This window comes from Asterias rubens, chromosome 14, assembly GCF_902459465.1.
Source record: "Asterias rubens chromosome 14, eAstRub1.3, whole genome shotgun sequence".
In the NCBI taxonomy this organism is placed as follows: domain Eukaryota; kingdom Metazoa; phylum Echinodermata; class Asteroidea; order Forcipulatida; family Asteriidae; genus Asterias; species Asterias rubens.
In genome coordinates, this window is record NC_047075.1 from 10,007,027 (window position 1) to 10,025,136 (window position 18,110).

Below are 18,110 nucleotides of genomic sequence, written 5' to 3' on the forward strand. Positions count from 1 at the left end.
AAACTACAGCACCTCAGCAAGTTCTATTTTCAGGGAAGATTTCACATACCGGTATCATTATCATCAAACTGTGTACGATTAGTGTAATTTTGTGGACATTGTGTTTTTTTGTCCTACAAAAAGTACATAGACCCTTTAAAAAAAGAAAAACTTGGAAAGTTTACTTAAACAAAAAAAAACTAAAAACAGCTTGTAGAATGTTATGAGGGTCTGTTTGCAACTGGAATGCCAGGTCTTGGCAGTAGCCCTCCTGGGGGTGGCATAGTACCTGGCGGCATAGGTCCCATGGGTCCCATCACTGTGTGATAACAAAAATACAATAAAGTTAGATCAACCATGGATCAACATGTCATGAACAGCCAGGAGTCAACTTAAAATCAGTGGACACTATTGGTAATTACTCAAAATAATTATTAGCATAAAACCTTACTTGATAACGAGTTATGGGGAGAGGTTGATAGTATAAAACATTGTAATTTTCTGCGAATTTGATTTTGAGACCTCAGATTTAGAATTTGAGGTCTCGAAATCAAGCATCTGAAAGCACACAACTTCGTATGACAAGGTGTTTTTTTTCTTTCATTATTTTCTCCCAACTCCGATGACCAATTGAGCTCAAAGTTTCACAGGTTTGTTATTTTATGCATTTGATGAGATACACCAAGTGAGAAGACTGGTGTTTGACAATTACCAATAGTGTCCAGTGTCTTTAACAAACTAAAACATAGCTTGACAACGTGGGCTCAATTTCATAAAGCTCATTACCGGTAAGCACATTTTTGTGCAGAAAAAATTTGCGTTAGCATAAACGTCAGTCTCTTGACGATGACTTACTAGAGCAAGGTAGTCGAAACGTTGAGACCAACCCAAGAACTGACTGGCAGTACAGTTAATTTAACGATCCTATAAGCTAAAGTAGTAGTCCCAGCCTCTTTCTGTACCATCCGCTCAGGTAATAGTTAATGAGCAGGACAGTTCCTCTCAGAACTGTTTGATTGTTTTAATCCTATACACACCTGTAGGTCTAGATAAAACTAACCAGTGGGGGACGGAGCGCCGCTGGCCCCCACGAGCCACCTCTCCGACGAGTGCCTCCTGCTCTGCACTTTGCCGTGCACCCAGAACACCGTCTTTCCACCAAGTCGGGGCCCCGTGCCGGGCCCCCACTGCAGCCGGGCGAGAGCCCCGCAGCTGGCCCCCACGAGCCACCTCTCCGACGAGTGCCTCCTGCTCTGCACTTTGCCGTAATGAAAGTTTCATTTTAAAAGGTGGTAGCCTTTTTGAGATACTGCAGAAAATCTTAAGTGGTTATGTCCACGTAGGATTAAGGAAGAATAACCTGTAGTAAGAATAACCTGTTGTTGGAATACACGATCTGAGAAACGATTTGAGCGTGAACAATTTCTCAGATTAAATTTTGTTGAATCCCTCTCTGTAAAAACCACATTCAGAAATACCCCAGACAATTTCTCTACTCCTTTTGGTGGAGAGCGCATCACGTGGGGGTGTTTAAACCTTTGAAAATGACCAGCTGGAGCTCTGTTTATAACCGGTTGTTTTCGGATACTACGCACTCGTCTTGGTACAAGACGTTTCTTGTGATGGGCGATGCTGGCGCTGTCGGTGAGTTGGCCGCGCTGCGTGTGAAAGGAAACAAGAACGTCTTGCACCAAGACTAAACGCGCACGAATGAATAACAAGCTGGCTTCCCCGTGTAACAGCGCGTAATCTAAGCGCACCATCTCTACTTCAACGCTTAAAGGCATGGACACCTTTGGTAATTGTCAAAGACAAGTATTCTCACTTGGTGTATCCAAACAACAAACTTGTGAGAATTTGGGCTCAATTGGTCATCGAATTTGCAAAAAAGTAACAATGGAAAACACCCCTGCTGATGCACAACTTAGTGTGCTTTCAGATGCATAATAAAAGGCTTCAGCGGAAGTCTTTTATTATTTGAGTGAGAAAATACCTCTTTCTCGAAAACTACGTTACTTCGGAGGGAGCCATTTCTCACAATGTTTTATACTAGTATCTCCATTGCTCATTACCAAGTAATTTGTTATGCTAACAATTACTTTGAGTAATTATCAATAGTGTCCATTGCCTGTAACGAAAACTAAAGTGAAGAAAACAAAACTGAGCTACTTACTTGGCGGTCTGGGCCCCATACCCATCAGGCCTGGCGGGTTCTGTATGAGTGGTCTGGGACCCCCTGGTGGCCCACCCATCACTGGACCACCCATAGGCCCCCTGGGTGGCATGGGCCCCCTTGGTCCACCATAGTTCTGTGGGGGTGGGACGGTAGCCCCGCCTGGAGGGGGTGGCCCACCGCCCTCATTGAACGGGTTGTGCTGGATCTTACCGGACTGGAACGCTGCGGCTGTTGGCAAATATTGAATTTTATTTTCAGATTTAAAACAGTTGATCTGCTTTTAACATTAATTGCTTATAGGTGATGTGACCTCTGGCGTCACACGAAAACCATAACATGATCCGTGCGCATACCGCTGGGCAAAACCTTTCGAGGTTTTGACAGCCAGCTAGAAAGTGTATGCAATCTTTTTGCCCGGCGAAATATGACGTATACAGTGATTTGTCAACGGCGGGCGGTTTGAATGTAAACACAGGTCACATCGTCTATAGATTGGTGGCTTGTCAGTATGGTCTAAAACACAGCTCGGCTACCGGTTACCTGACTAACCCTAATTTTATGGCGCGACACTGCTCTTTTTTATAAAACTTTTGAAAAACCAACTCCCAGTTTCAGTTGTGAATTACTAAAAGTGAAGCCAAGCCATTACTAGGCCTGATAATTTCTGGAGGCAACAGCGGTGACTTGTCTCCATGCCCCCTGATCTTTGCCTGGGTGCCCTTAAAATGCTCTCAGCGGTAATTTTACGATTTTCTCATAGGCTGTCCTTTACCAAGGAGAAAATGCCTTTGAGCCCTTACCGGATACCCTTTGAGAAAAAAAAAACATACAGGCCTGGATTACCTCCATTGCCCTCGTCTTGGCCTTGGTGCCCAAAGGGAATGCCCTTTGTGAAACTGAAAAGAACATTGCCCTTTTTAAAAATAAAGTTCTAGGCTAGGTGATTTGGGTGTGAAATCAATTAAAATTGACCAACTACCTGACTACTGTGTCTACATGTAGCTCAAGATGGCGACATACTTTAATGTGTGTTTACTAAATAAAACAGCTACTTACTTGTTCTGTCGATGAGACTCTGGGCTTGCTCCTCCATCCATTTCTGGTAGTAGATTCTGACGTTCTCTTTGTGTTTCCTGCCGTTGCAGTGTGTTTTTCTCACCGATGGCTGTGAATGAAATTAAGAATCTAGTGACCATTTTGATGTAATGCTGCATTAGTGCATAACTCTAAGGTTAGTTCACACTCGCTGCATTTTTACTGTGTAAGCAGGGCACAGATAAGCTTGGGCTATATCACGATATTATCGAATATCACGATATTAATTTGGACACGATGTCGATATCGGATGGATTTGGTTTTAATCGAAACAACGATATATCGCGATATATCGTGATATATCGATATATCGATTAAATATCGCGATGTATTTGCTAGCTGAGACATCTTGCACCCCATAGGTTTGGAGTAAAACCAGAAGAGTAGGTCATTAGAACACCTCTCTTATGCTAGGACTGTCTCTTCTACAACTTTCACTTGGAGTTTTAAGACTGATGATGTCAAATTTCATTAATCGCGATTATATCGAATATCGCGATATATTGTCGGCGATATATCGTGAATAAAATAAATCGATATCGCCCAAGCTTAGGCACAGACCCGTTTCTCAAGGTCCGCACAGTGCATACGGCAGCGCGGTGCGTAACCAATGATAATAATAATACTAATAGAGTATTTATATAGTGCCTTATGCTTGACAGACCTCAAGGTGCTTTCCACTTAAATACAATATTTTAAAAACAACACTTAATATATAGAAAAGGCAGTCTAAAAACCACAAAAAGGGTAAACATTTTTAACGTAACAGCGCACACCTTGATTAAAAAATACTTGAAGTTACGATGTACTTGTTCCTTTATAGCTACACATTTAATTTCTTTGAAATTTTCTTCAAAAACTATATGTAGAAGTAGGCAAAATGTGATGAAATTCAGTAACTAAACTCATGTTTGCGTTGCGTACCTCAGGCCTTGAATCACACGCAGACCAAAAGTTAGCCATTTACTTTGAGATTTTCCTATGAAAGTGCCCTTTGCAAAATGAATACGGCCTTGCCGTCTCAAAAATGAAATTCCAGGCCTGCCACCTATCCCGTCAATATAAGAGAGATCAATGATTCTGATCCAATAAAAACATTGGTTTTTTTAAGTGGGATCTGTGACTGCTTTATCCTAAGACCAAGGACCATTCTCTAGGCTTTGTTCAGGATGAAGCAAAGCCGTGACAATGATGATTGACACTTAGTCAAACTAAGTAATCCCGCAGACTTACCGAGTCATGTGTGAGGTATGTATCGCAGTAGTCACAGTAATACCTGAAGAAGAAAAAAAGAAAACACGACTTGTTTATTTTTGATTTATTATGTTCAATATTATAAGGCTCAAGCTCCAGCTACAGAAAGTTCCACCTAAACCAGGAATCTTAATAAAAAAATATTAACTTGTTTAAAGACAGGCTGGACACTAATGGTAATTGTCAAAAACAAGTCTTCTCACTTGGTGTATCTCAACACATGCATAAAATATTACAAGCCTGTGGAAATTTGAGCTCAATCGGTCGTCAAAGTTGCGAGATAATAACGAAAGAAAAAAACACCCTTGTCACACGAAGTTGTGTGCTTCCATATGCTTGATTTTGAGACCTCAAATTCTAAATCCGAGGTCTCGAAATCAAATTCGTGGAAAATTACTTCCTTCTAGAAAACCAAATTACTTCAGAGGGAGCAGTTTCTCACATTGTTTTATACTACCAACAGCTCCCCATTACTCGTTACCAAGAAAGGTTTTATGCTAATAATTATTTGGAGTAAACCAATAGTGTCCACTGCCTTTAAACCAGAAGATTCTCAATTATGGGTTTGAAATGTGTTGAGAGAATGAGTGTTTCTGATGACGCTGGTACTGTAGCTTGTTCTAAAAGACTAGTGCATGATAAAAATATTTACTTTTTAAAATCAAAGAGAGGGCAATTTTCATAATGCGAACGCACTCAAAGTATAGACCTTATCACAATAACCTGTACTTTAGGCCTACCACCTGGTGGATTTTGTTGAATGCCAGAAAGAAACTGTGGGAAGGAAAGGACCACTGATTTCACAATGACTAGAATAATTATTGTCGGCTAGTAACTGAATCACAATTTCTTGATTTGTGTAATTCATAGAAAGAAAAAAAAAAGCGATCTGTGCTTTGTGTACAAAACACATGTCCGCGCGTCTGGGAACCACGAAGCTCGCACAGGGTACCAGTATGTGTACATTCTTCGTGGTTCCCAGAAGAAGTACCCTATCCCCACAGGTTCGTTTGCATTGCACGCCGTTCACTCATAATGGCGCGCACGCATTGTAGCACTGCAACATTGTAACACCCCTTTTACAGAATGGTTTAGCCCAACAAAATAATGCGTTTGCAAAGCGATGCGACAGGTTCAAAATATGAACCTGGGATTTCGCTCGGGGATCTGGAAAGTTTTTGTCAATTTTTCTTCAAAATATTTTTCTAAATGGTGTTTTGAGTATTATATGGCAGGCTGCATTAGACATTGCGGATTAAGTTCATACTCTCAGTCCCCTCAGAATTTGTGTCATGATTTTTGAAAGTGGTAAAAATGTGGCAAATCTGGTGACTAGCTGTCGAAATTGTACGTGTTGGACCAGATTAACCGTTTCCGCTCAAAAGGAATCTCGTAACCCTCAGGCCTGGCGGCCGTCGGGAGGAGGGTTACGTTATCGCAACTAGGGTTGTGGTCCCCGCGCCCGGGCTCGTGCGTGCAAAGCTTCCCTGTCTTTGGACCGAGTTGACTTGGGACCGAGTTGACTTGGGACCGAGTTGACTGGGACCGAGTTGACTGGGACCGAGTTGACTTGGGACCGAGTTGACTCGCACTTGGGACCGAGTTGACTTGGGACCGAGTTGACTGGGACCGAGTTGACTTGGGACCGAGTTGACTTGCACTTGGGACCGAGTTCACTTGGGACCGAGTTGACTGGGACCGAGTTGGCTTGGGACCGAGTTGACCGGTACCCAGTAGTAGGACCAGTCTGAACGGTCGAGTTGTCCGACGGACGAGTTGTCTAAATAAAAATAAAAACGACACGGACACATGACGGACACATGACGGACGGACGTACACACGGAAACCCTTTTCTTCAAATATTGTGGATGTAGTAGTTGTAACTACAAAGAGAACTACCCCCATCTCTTATATTTTACATTATAAAACTTACTTCGGCATTTTGTCTGTGGAAAGGACAGATTTTCCTCGTCAGTCGATTACACGGTTCGTCGTTTTGGACACGCTTTCTTTCGTTGTTTGTGGTTGAAGCGTTTTTCGGATACGCGTTGATTGTTTACAGCTTACGCAAGACAACGTATCCGAAAAATGCAGTCGCGAGAGGGCGCTCTAACAAAACTTCCGCAAGGAAAACTGCCACAACATCAACGGGAAAAAAAATAATAATGGTTTGGCAATAATTAATCCCCTTGTATTAATAGAATGGCCATGGTCAAAATTTGTCTTGATTTTTTGTGAAAAGCACAGAGACAATTTATTGATGTACAGAAATCAAAAATGTTTATCCGGAAGCATAATGATATTCTGACGGAAGATGATCTAAAATGAGCCAGTGAGGGCTGCTGAAGTTTTTACACAATATTCACCGATAGGCCTACAGGCGCCTATTGGGGCGCGCGGGGGAATAATTATTATTATAATCCCCAGAGGCAAAGAATTCACTGTCGTCAATTTTCAACCTGAAATTGGTACTAAACACAATTATTAAAATGTTCAGATGTTTATCATAATGAATTACATTGGTCATTGGTATAGTCAGTTAAGAGCCCAAAAAGGGGTTTCAGTGAAAATTTGGTCAATGTGAACTGAGATGGGGGTTGAATGTTGACTTCCAACTTGATGTGTTTTTGGATCATGAGGCCGGGAAAAAAAAATGAGGAGGGATATAACTTGACTGTCTCATGGGCTTCCCATAAAATGATTGAGGAGGGGCACAAGTTCAAGAGTCAATGGACAATATTTCCCCTTTACAGTCAAAAGCTATAAGACTTCTATTTTTTTTGTATTATTACTTTAATTTTTTGTATCACTATTTTTTTTGTGTGAAACGGTTTTCTTTCATTGCAATCCACAAGAGGGCGCTATAACTCCCAAAGAGCAGACGGGCAGCTGCTTGAGTGTGCATCTGTTCTTCAACAAAGTCAGCGTATCCCCACTACCAACTTCACCACCACAACAATGCAAACCTAATACGAGAGAGTCTCAAGACTAAGACTCGATACGGCGCTAAAGATCAAAGGCCTAAGTCAGGTCTGAGACGAAACCGCAAAATGAAGAATGTTTGTTCGACTGACCGCCGCTCAGAGATCCTTGTTTGGCAAAGAAAAGACTGGCAAATCCTGCCCTACCCCTCCGCGTTATAATTTGGGACTTGGGTTATTTTATTCACCTTGTCCATTATGCTGTGATTATTGTTTATGCTCACGTGTATTGACTGCGAAAAACGGTATGTATGAGGGGAAAAAATAAAATAAAATAATTATATAATAAGTAAACTATGTCTAAGCTTAAGTTTCAATCTGTACCTTCCGTCCGGAGAGCAGGACAGTTCTTTTCAGAACTGAGAAGTCTCCCGAACAATTATTATTGTTCGAAAGACCTATACTCCACGTATAGTAGATTATTAGAAAGACAGTTCTCTAAAGAAGTTGTTGGTATAAGCAACACTAAGCAGGATAACAGTCACAGCTGTTGCATGCGAAAAATGGTACTCTTGGATGCTATTAAAATTATTCTTGTAATCATTGTTGTTATAGCTACTCCGTTTTGTGTGTAAGCAGCTCTATGAAATTGTGTCCTTCAGATATCCCGAATTTGTCTTTCCTGACGATAAACATTACATCGACTTTCCTTATAATACAGGACCGGAAAAAATATGAATTGTAAAAAATGTTTATACGATCGTGTTAATACATGATTTAATTTTTGTTTTCTGAAGAAGTCAAATCCTTTCTCTATGGTCAAATTTGTAACCATGATTGTCCACAGGCAGTGTCCAATTGAACAGAGCTGCTTGGCACAAAACATAGCTTAGCACAAAACAGTGTTTACCAGAATCAGAATGAGGTTACCAGCCGAAAATAGAATGCTACATAATGTACAAACTATTGGGCGGTATGCTTACTTTTGCCATAAAATAATTATTTTTGCCTAGCAGGATTTTTTTTTCTTTTCACAATATTAATTTTCTGTTTTGGGCCTCAGCTCTACGAAATTGGGCCCAGATCCAAGGATTTCCTTTTTGCGTGTACCGCCGTGTTTGTATGTGTAGGCCTGTCATCAAAATAATAATTACTACTGGACCGGCGGTACAAGCACCACGTCCTTTGGCGGCATTATCACACGCCACCCGGGTATGTATAGGCGATTTATCTTTAAAGCGCAAAGCGAAATAAGTTAATGTTTTGTTACTAATAATGCAGATAAAACGCGTTCCCAATGGGAGACTTTCTGGGACGATAGAGGGCAGCAGACTTACCGGGTAAATCCATTGTTCTCAGAATTATGCGCATGTTCAGAACTACGTAAACAATGGAAATTAATTACCCGGTATGTCTGCTGCCACCTAGCGTTGGAAAGTCTCCTATTAGCTGGTGGTTTTAATGGGCGTGTACCTACAATGGTTATAATGGTGGAGAGACTGTGTGATTGAGGGAAACTGATTGGGTGGTAAACCAAATCGAAACTAGACCGCGACATGCCTGTTTTTTTATTTTCCAGACTTTACACATTCCGTGTGTACTCGGTGCATGCATGCAGTTATAGGTGTAGGGGGGGGGGGGGGAGGGGAGGGAGGTATAGATGGTTTTTCCCTCTGTTTTCATTGGGGCAACAGCGGGAATGGGGAAATCTTTCTCTCTTTTTTGGAGGGGCCGGGTTGGGGGGGGGGGGGAGGGGATTAGACGTCGAAGGCCCTCTAAACGCAAAATGTGCAAAATATTATACTTTTTTTTATCTGGTCAGCATGCAGTAGTTGTTGTTCAGACCAAGGGGCCTATGTGGATGCGCATTATCTACAGTCTCTCGTTCACGGGGATGTAATCCAGCTTTTAGGTTATACCCGACCTATTATATTAGACCCCATTAGGTTATAAACAATATTGGCCTTTGTACTCTAATTAGAATATCGGGATATAACAATTGATCTCTCATAACCAACATGATTAATTATGTAATGTAATCTCTGAGTTATCGGCTTTTAGAGATAATACGGGGCAGGAGTACAGAGTACACACATTGTTATTATAGTTATCAATTTAGTACAACGATCTGTAGGCAATGTGTGATGTGCACAACAAGTATTATTTATCCCGTGTCTGCTTCGCCAATTTAAAACCCATTCTGCTGCCGTGAATTGTTTTTTTGTAGGTTGGGGGCCCGCCCCATCAGAGACTGGTTCATAAAATTATGATGTGTGCTTATTCTTGGTATCAGTAATTTGTATAGCTGGATGTAAGCGGCATCACACACCCCATCCCCCAACCACGCTTCTCCCGGTCGGCTGTCCAAGATCCGAACCCCTCTCTGCCACCCCCCCCCCGATACTCACTGACACACCTCCGTGGATCCACCTTGACACAGTTTCATAAAGCTGTTAAGCAGAAGTGACATTCTTCTTAGCAAATTACTTTGGCTAAGCAAGAAATGACACTGTAGGCCTAATACGTTGCAGCATCAGTGTTTTGGCTGATAGGCCTTATCCTAAAGTTTTGCTAAGATTTGTTTGGGTGCTATTTCTGTTTGCGCTTACATCCTTTATTGAACTTGGCCACACTGTCTTAGTATACCTTGCAGGCCACGGGCATGCACTGCCCTGATAATCTCACCAAAATATTTTTGAGATCATTCGTCGTTTCCGGAGCGGTACTTCTCGTATCCCCACCCACCACAAAGTATACGCCCCTATATAGAACCGAACACCGACTTTTTATATTATTGGCTCATCAGCTAACATTGAAACAGTCAAACGAAAAACACAACTCGTTAATCAAGGTTGAAATTTGTTATCTGTGTCCCCCATTAACATTGTTTGGTTAAACTGGATGGTGTATAATCCATTTTAAATGCGGTTTAAACAATTTATGCGGCTTTCTTATCAAAATTATGCCAACATAAGGCTATTAACTACAAAGTGGGTGCTGAAACTTGTTTTCAAAAGATTTCACCCGAGGCCTATTATGCAACCTCCCCGAATTTGCTTATTATTATAGTTATTATGGAACCCCTCTCTTTAAGTTGTAGTAGTGCCTATTATATAGTCGTAGTCTCCAAAAAATAATATTATAGCAACTGCACGTGTAGGTATAATTATTGCAACAAACACAACTTATTAATATAAAGGCAGTGGACACTATTGGTAACCACCCAAAATAATTATCAGCATAAAACTTCACATGGTAACGAGTAATGGGGAGAGGTTGATAGTATAAAACATTGTGAGAAACGGTTCCCTCTAAAGTGTCGTAGTTTTCGAGAAAGAAGTAATTTTCCACGAATTTGAGGTCTCGAAAACAAACATCTGAAGGCACACAGCTTCGTGTGACAAGGGTGGTTTTTTTTTCATAGTTATCTCACAACTTCGACGACCAATCGAGCTCATTATTTTTACAGGTTTGTTATTTTTAGCCGATGCATGTTGAGATACACCAAGTGAGAAGACTGGTCTTTGACAATTACCAATAGTGTCCACTGCCTTTAAAAGTCAGCCCTGAACCTCTACTGCGGCCACCAGTAGCCATTGCCGCGATGCCCCAGCGAAATGCCCTTTTGGTTGTTATGCTCTTCATGAAATAACACACTAGCTCTACCTAAAAAAACAGATTATGAAAAGGACAACTTTGAGCCAATTACAACTTTGACATCTGACCTGCTAACACAATCAATAATTATTGACTTTGCGTGAGCAGCCGACATCGCCGCCATCTCGGATACTGCGCATGCGCTGGATCACTTGAGGCGATGACGCCGGAGGTGATATTTTTATTGGTAGCAATCAATTATTACAAATCGGCAATTATAAAAAGACCGTGGAAGCAAATCTTAGACTGACCAGAATCATTTGAAAGTGATCAAATTCCTCAAAAGGAAATTTTTTTCAAGAATTTGAGCAAAAGTTTGTAAAAATCACAGACGAGATTGTTTTTTTACGAGCCTAAACATTTGTTTCGATAGATCGATACTTTGGTTTTGTATCGATAGGGGGCAGTTTTGCTGCTCACTTTTCGCACACAATCTGACGCACGCTGTTGGCAAGGTACATGTGACATCGACACCAGATTAATCTCTAGTAAATTATTCAACCATCAAGATATGAAGTGATTTTTCAGATCATTCCTTGGCCAACCTTAGCCCTAATCACACCGAATCAAATAGGAACGAATCATGGAAGACTCAATCGGAAAGTCAGCACCCGAGGGAATTGCCGGGGCCCGGAATGAGGCAGCCCTTCTGGCGCTTATGGAGAAGACCGGCTACGACATTGTCCAGGAGAACGGCCAGAGGAAGTACGGCGGGCCGTGCCCTGGCTGGGAGGGACAGCCACCGAGCAGGGGCTGCGAGGTCTTCGTCGGGAAAATACCCCGTGATCTCTTCGAAGACGAGCTTGTGCCGGTCTTCATGAAAATTGGGAAAATCTTCGAACTGAGACTGATGATGGATTTTAGTGGTAACAACAGGGGGTATGCATTTGTGATGTTCACGAACAAGGAAGATGGCAAGAAAGCGGTGAAACAGCTCAACAACTACGAAATCCGGAAAGGCCGATACCTCGGGGTCTGCCCAAGCGTCGACAACTGCCGCCTTTTTGTTGGAGGGATTCCCAAGAACAAGAAGCGAAATGAGATCCTCGAAGAAATGTCCAAAGTTACCGAGCAGGTCACCGATGTCATTGTCTACCCGTCGGCGACGGATAAATCGAAAAACAGAGGCTTTGCTTTCGTCGAATTCGAGAACCACCGAGCGGCAGCCATGGCGAGACGAAAACTCATCCCCGGTAGAATTCAGCTGTGGGGACATCAGATCATGGTGGACTGGGCTGAGCCAGAAAGAGATGTCGACGAGGACATCATGAAGAACGTAAGTTCATTATAACCTGTTTGAAACAAGAATAACGATTTAACAACAAGGAACTGACCTCCAATAATTACATTCAAAATACTTTAAAAAACTTCAAAATATGATTGAAGAAAAACGGAGAAAAACAAACATTACATTGCCTTTTTTCCTGAACTACACAATTTGTTTTTGCTTAATAAGTGACTAAATCATTATCAGGTATTATCACCAGAAACTGAGGGGGCTTTTGGGTCCACATTGAGTTTTTCAAATTATGAAAATGTTTACTTTTAAGAAATTTTGTAGACACAGGCTTTATTCAAATTATTGACATAATGAAAGCGTGTTTTTTTCCATCCTAATTTATAAAAAAAAAAAAATTGCAGATAAAAGTTTAAATTTAAAATCATAAACTTGTTGATTACAACACAAAGTATGGGTTTAAATTATGATGGAAGTTAATCAGCTAGTGTCGTTTCATTTGCTTAGTTATTTCAAGTTTATTTTGCAGGTAGACTATCGTAAAATAGACAACAGAAGATTTCCTTTTTAATAGACCTTATGCATTGACGTCATCCAGCCGCCATCTTTGAGGTCAAACGGTGACGAAACAATCAAAACGCACATAGATTGACCAATGAACAATCTCCTTTTGACCTCAATGCGGGGGTGCCGTACTGAAATGACGTCATGTGCATAAGGTCTATAGAGTCGTATGAGGCTAAACTGTTTGAAGTCAATATTAAACTGTTAAATGAACCATGGAGGAATGAATGAATTTAGACCCCGCCTTCATCTCGTTGCGATAACGTAACTAGCCTTCATCCATCTTGATAGTGGATTTTTCTGGTAAACCAAGTAATTTCTTTTCAAAGAAACTTAAAAAGGTTATTTTCAAAAGAACCTAAAATCCAGGTCTTTCAATCTGTAAATAATTACGACCACCAAAAATGTATTTCAAAATCCTGGTTAACATCCAATGGAAGTCAGACACTTTGTACCTTTGCCACTTCGTATCAAAACCAAATTGGTCACTTTGTACCAAAAAGTGTCCTGAAACATTGTACGAAGTGTCTTGTACAGTACGAAGTGTCCAAGAGTCCAAAGTCAATTTGTACCTTGCAAAAGGTACAAGATGTCCAGGGTACTAGCGGCAAACATACGAAGTGTACTGACACCCATCCAACACGAATGCAACAACTGGTGAAAAGCCTTTAGAAAACATTCTGGAAAATGTGTACTACTCCAGATAGGTTCATTTATCAAAACACTCCAATAAAAATACAACATTGAAAAAGTTATTCCTGTATTTATGGAATCTGCTTTACCCACAAAACTCTTTTGGTAATACAATGTAATCTTTATTTAGGACCAGGATCCAATTACTGAAACTTTATTGTGAATTTTTTGGGACCCCTTTAAAGTTTAAGCCTTTAAGGTTTAAAATCCCAAAAGATAAGGTGGTATTTTGAGAATAATATTTCACATTGATTTTTGATGATTTTTGTTAGCATTAGCCTCAATAAATAAGTTGAAGAGTGACTGCAATTCCTTAGAGCACAGTAAAATGCTTGACAAACTTTATCAATTTCTACTCAAAAACCTACATTTTCAAACTCCAAAATTAACATTTAGTGTTCACAATACAGATCTATGGGTAGCTTCAGTCTGAATATTTCGCTGTGCAAAATTGCTCGACAGACAGGGGAGGGTAGTTCCCCGAAAATATAAATGGAGTTCCATTTGGGTCAAATTCAGATAGCATTAGCTGCTTCAATAGCGGAAAATTGTTCGACAGTTTTCTGCTAAGCAAAAATAAGTAGTTAATAGTATCAGTCACAGACGGCAGGCCTACATGTGGCATGGATTTTATTATGGTAAGCATGAAGAACTGACATTCGCTAACCTGAAAAAGGTTACCAGCTAGTGAGGGGGCCTACCATTTTCAATTGGTTTACTTCTCTGTAAAGTTGATCTGGACAGTGACCTCTACTGAAAGGGAATCATGACCAACCAAGATGTCAGTAAACATTACTTTTGTGGGTTAACTCTGCCTATTCAAGGAAGGTACACAGAACCACTTTTCAACAAACTAAATTTTGTTGTGAACCACAAAAGAAAAATATTCAAATTGGTATTTAAGTTAGGTAAACAAAATTGTCAATTCCATGTCAAGGTAACAGTGATTATTGGCTGAGGGATTTACATGTTAACCTCAAATAAATTGTCAGCTAAAGATGCCATGTCCTCTGTTGCTGTGGTTATTGCTTCTAAGGCACGCCTTCAAACATTTTCAACTGGCAGAAAGATTTACCAATGGAAGTGCTCTTTGAAAAATGAAATTGGCCTTGTCCTCTCAAAGATGAACTTCAAGGTCTAAATGTCACCTACAACTTGTACACACTGCTGCTGGTGTGCAGGGCTAAACATTTTAAACTTCTATCTTTTCATCAATATCTTAAAAAAATCCAAAGAAAACAAGAGTTGTTTCCTAAGAAAGGCTAGTTTTGAAAGCCATTATAAATTACCAGATTTAAAATGTAAAACATTCTTACATGTAGGCCATCGCCCTGTTTAGTGTATCCAGGCCTGACAGGCTCTATTAATTTCAATTTAAAGTAGTTCTGAGAAATTAAATAGCTTAAAATTCAATAGCTTCATATTTCAATCAGGTAGTTTTTACATGATTTTACAAAGAAAAGAGTGGACAACGTCATGATTGTAGAATGAGTACCTCACTCGCACAAACCACAGAAAGGATCTTCACTAACTAACCCTCTAGCCCCATGCAAACAATAAAGGACTTGTACCAACATTACTAGCCAAACAAAGCGCAACCTCTTTAGCTTGTTTTCTTCTCAACTGTGTGAATGGTACCTGTCCTCCTTCAAATTTGTCCAAGGGTTATAATCCTCTAACCATGGTCATTTTCTATCGTAAATCAGACCAGAGACATATTTACAGAGTGAGCCAGGGCTTTCCCTGTGTTTTATTGCACGCTTTTTATTCTATTTTATTGTTGGCCGCCATCTTGTTTTGTCTCTCGGGGTCGTGTACATTTCAGATTTGTGTGTATTATGTGTGAGTGCAGTGTACACACAAATACAGTAGATGTACTGATGACCTGGAAGCAATGAAAATGTATTCAACATAATGCCATGTGATTTTTACAAACAAGATGCTGTGGATGATGTAGAAAGAGTTCAGTACAATTTTGAAATTAATTTATAAACCACAAAGGAAACAAAATTTTAATATAAATTTACCCGGTCAGTTTCTTATGTGGCTTATAATTTTATCTTGGAAATGCAAAGCCGCGTAATTTGGATTCATTTTAAAACAAAGGTGATGCACAGTCAGTGGGAAGTAAAAATCCCGAGCTAGCTGGCCAGTTGGACAGAATTTGGCTGGTCCTCAATTGTTTTAAAGCCAGTGGACACTATTGGTAATCGTCAAAGACTAGCCTTCACACATTTGGTGTATCTCAACTTATGCATAAAAAAATAAACCTGTGCAAATTTGAGCTCAATCGGTCATCGAACTTGCGAGATAATAATGAAAGAAAGAAACACCCTTGTCACACAAAGTTGCGTGCGTTTAGATGGTTGATTTCGAGACCTCAAGTTCTAAATCTGAGGTCTCGAAATCAAATCCGTGGAAAATAAGTTCTTCCTCCAAAACTATGGCACTTCAGAGGGAGCCTTTTCGCACAATGTTTTATACCATTAACCTCTCCCCATTACTCGTAATCAAGTAAGGTTTTATGGCAATAATTCTTTTGAGTAATTACCAATAGTGCCCACTGCCTTTAACTGGCATTTCATCAGCAGACAATGTTGAGGGAGAACACTGAATAGACTCATGGACTTGTTGAATTTCAGTACTGTTTCCGAAAAACAGTTTGATTTCAGGAGCTTTTTTCAATATTGTGGCAAATTAAGCAACAGTGGCACCATGATAGCGTGTCAATCATTGATTTAGTAAGCCATACTGCAAACCATCTGATTGTGACACACCCCCTCAAACTGCATCAAATGATAAAGCACCCTTTTTAAGCTAAATAGTGCAGGCACTATAGTTTGTTTGTTTCCTCTAGCAAGTTTCTGGCATTTTAAAAATGACTTAATTTGGGGCTCAAATGGTAGTAAGTCTGGGCCCCTTTTAATGTTGGTAGTCAAAATCACTTTGCATGATTGCTTTTTCTATTCCTCACACACTGGGAACATGAAAACAAAAAGTTATACATAGCAGGCTACGGAGGCGATTGTCCCTTTCCATTGCTTTGGTGCCCTTGTAATGCTCTGACAGTAGAAATTTACAATTTCCTCATAGGGTGCCCTTTGCCAAAGAGAAAATGCCTTGGTGCCCTTGCCCTTTCAAAAACGAAGCATACAGGTCTGACATTGTGCATCAACTGATCTTGTGTGGGTGGGAACAGAAATGCATGTTCATTCCTGCAAGTTGTACCACGCAATCATTATGCCTTGCCTTGTCACTGTCAGGACTTTAGCCTCCTATTAGTACATTACGCTCTAAGTAATTTAGTATTAACATAAGTCTGGTTAATTTTTAAACTGCAACAGAACCTTGAAGGAACGAGCTGAATATCACTGAATTACTGAATATGAATACAGGACTGAAACTTTGTTGTAACAAGTATACTTGTGTAGTTGGGGCGCGAGGCAGGCAAAGAATTTCGAAACTGTTAAAGCAAGGCAACTTCAGCCTTAAAGGCAGTGGACACTATTGGTAATTACTCAAAATAATTATTAGCATATAACTTTACTTGGTAATGAGTAATGGGGAGAGGTTGATGGTATAAAACATTGTGAGAAACGGCTCCCTCTGAAGTGACATAGTTTTTGAGAAAGAAGTATTTTTCCACGAATTTGATTTTGAGACCTCAAGTTTAGAATTTGAGGTCTCGAAATCAACCAACTAAAAGCACACAACTTTGTGTGACAAGGGTGTTTTTTCTTCCATTATTATCTCGCAACTTCGACCACCGATTGAGCTCAAATTTTCACAGGTTTGTTATTTTATGTATATGTTGAGATACAGCAAGTGAGAAGACTGGTCTTCGACAATTACTAATAGTGTCCAGTGGCTTTAAGTAGGCTTCAGCCTTAGGCGCAAATTTTTAGGGCACCAGACCAGGCTCAAATAAAATATTATAAAAATTGTTTAACCATCTGCTAGTGTTTGATGGTTCTTGCCTTTGTTTTCATGTAGGCCTTATTGGTTGTTTTTTGTATGGTGTGGTGATCCATGCAGGGTTGGATACATTGTGTTAAATTAAACTTATAAAACAAAGGCAGAATTTCCGTCAAAGATGGCAAGTTAAATTATAAACACTCTGCAAAATATGCCATACGGTTATTTTCAGCTATCGATCCATGGGCATCAAACTTTTCGCAAAGCCGAGTATAAGTTATAACAGAATCATACAGCCTGTAGAAGTTGATGTTTTCCAATTTTCATATTATAGGCCCCATCCGTGCAAAGATTTTCCGGTTGTGAATGGTTTACTGAAAACACTGGTAAAATGTGGTAGGCTGAAATACAGACACAATAAGTTCTGTATATAATTATTGACCTTTTTCAGACTGAAATGACAAAATAACTAATGTATAACAAAGTATTATACATTTTTGGGGTAGAGTGTGTTAAAGGCAGAGTCATGCTAGTGATGATCAGGACAAGAAATTTGCATCCAAAAGTGCATATCCCCCTAAGTTGAATAAAACAACTGAATCCCCAAATATTGCCTGCA

General features: G+C 40.2%; 2 protein-coding genes across 4 annotated transcripts in view; one reads left to right on the forward strand and one right to left on the reverse strand.

Annotated features, from left to right (window-relative positions):
• LOC117299412 (U1 small nuclear ribonucleoprotein C-like) lies at positions 1-6,556 on the reverse strand. The gene is made up of 5 exons (XM_033782951.1): positions 6,438-6,556; positions 4,484-4,526; positions 3,212-3,320; positions 2,153-2,383; positions 1-298 (listed from the first exon to the last, which is right to left on the reverse strand). Exons 1-5 carry the CDS (start codon positions 6,443-6,445, stop codon positions 201-203), a joined length of 489 nt encoding a protein of 162 aa, XP_033638842.1. The 5' UTR covers positions 6,446-6,556; the 3' UTR covers positions 1-200.
• Positions 6,557-11,536: 4,980 nt separating this feature from the next.
• The window catches only part of LOC117299542 (APOBEC1 complementation factor-like), a 37,731-nt gene continuing 31,157 nt past the window's right edge, over positions 11,537-18,110 (forward strand). For all 3 annotated transcript variants that reach the window (XM_033783090.1, XM_033783088.1, XM_033783089.1), the window contains exon 1: positions 11,537-12,358. In XM_033783090.1, coding sequence (XP_033638981.1) covers positions 11,666-12,358 — 693 coding nt within the window. In that variant the 5' untranslated portion in view covers positions 11,537-11,665. The remainder of the gene's footprint in view (positions 12,359-18,110) is intronic.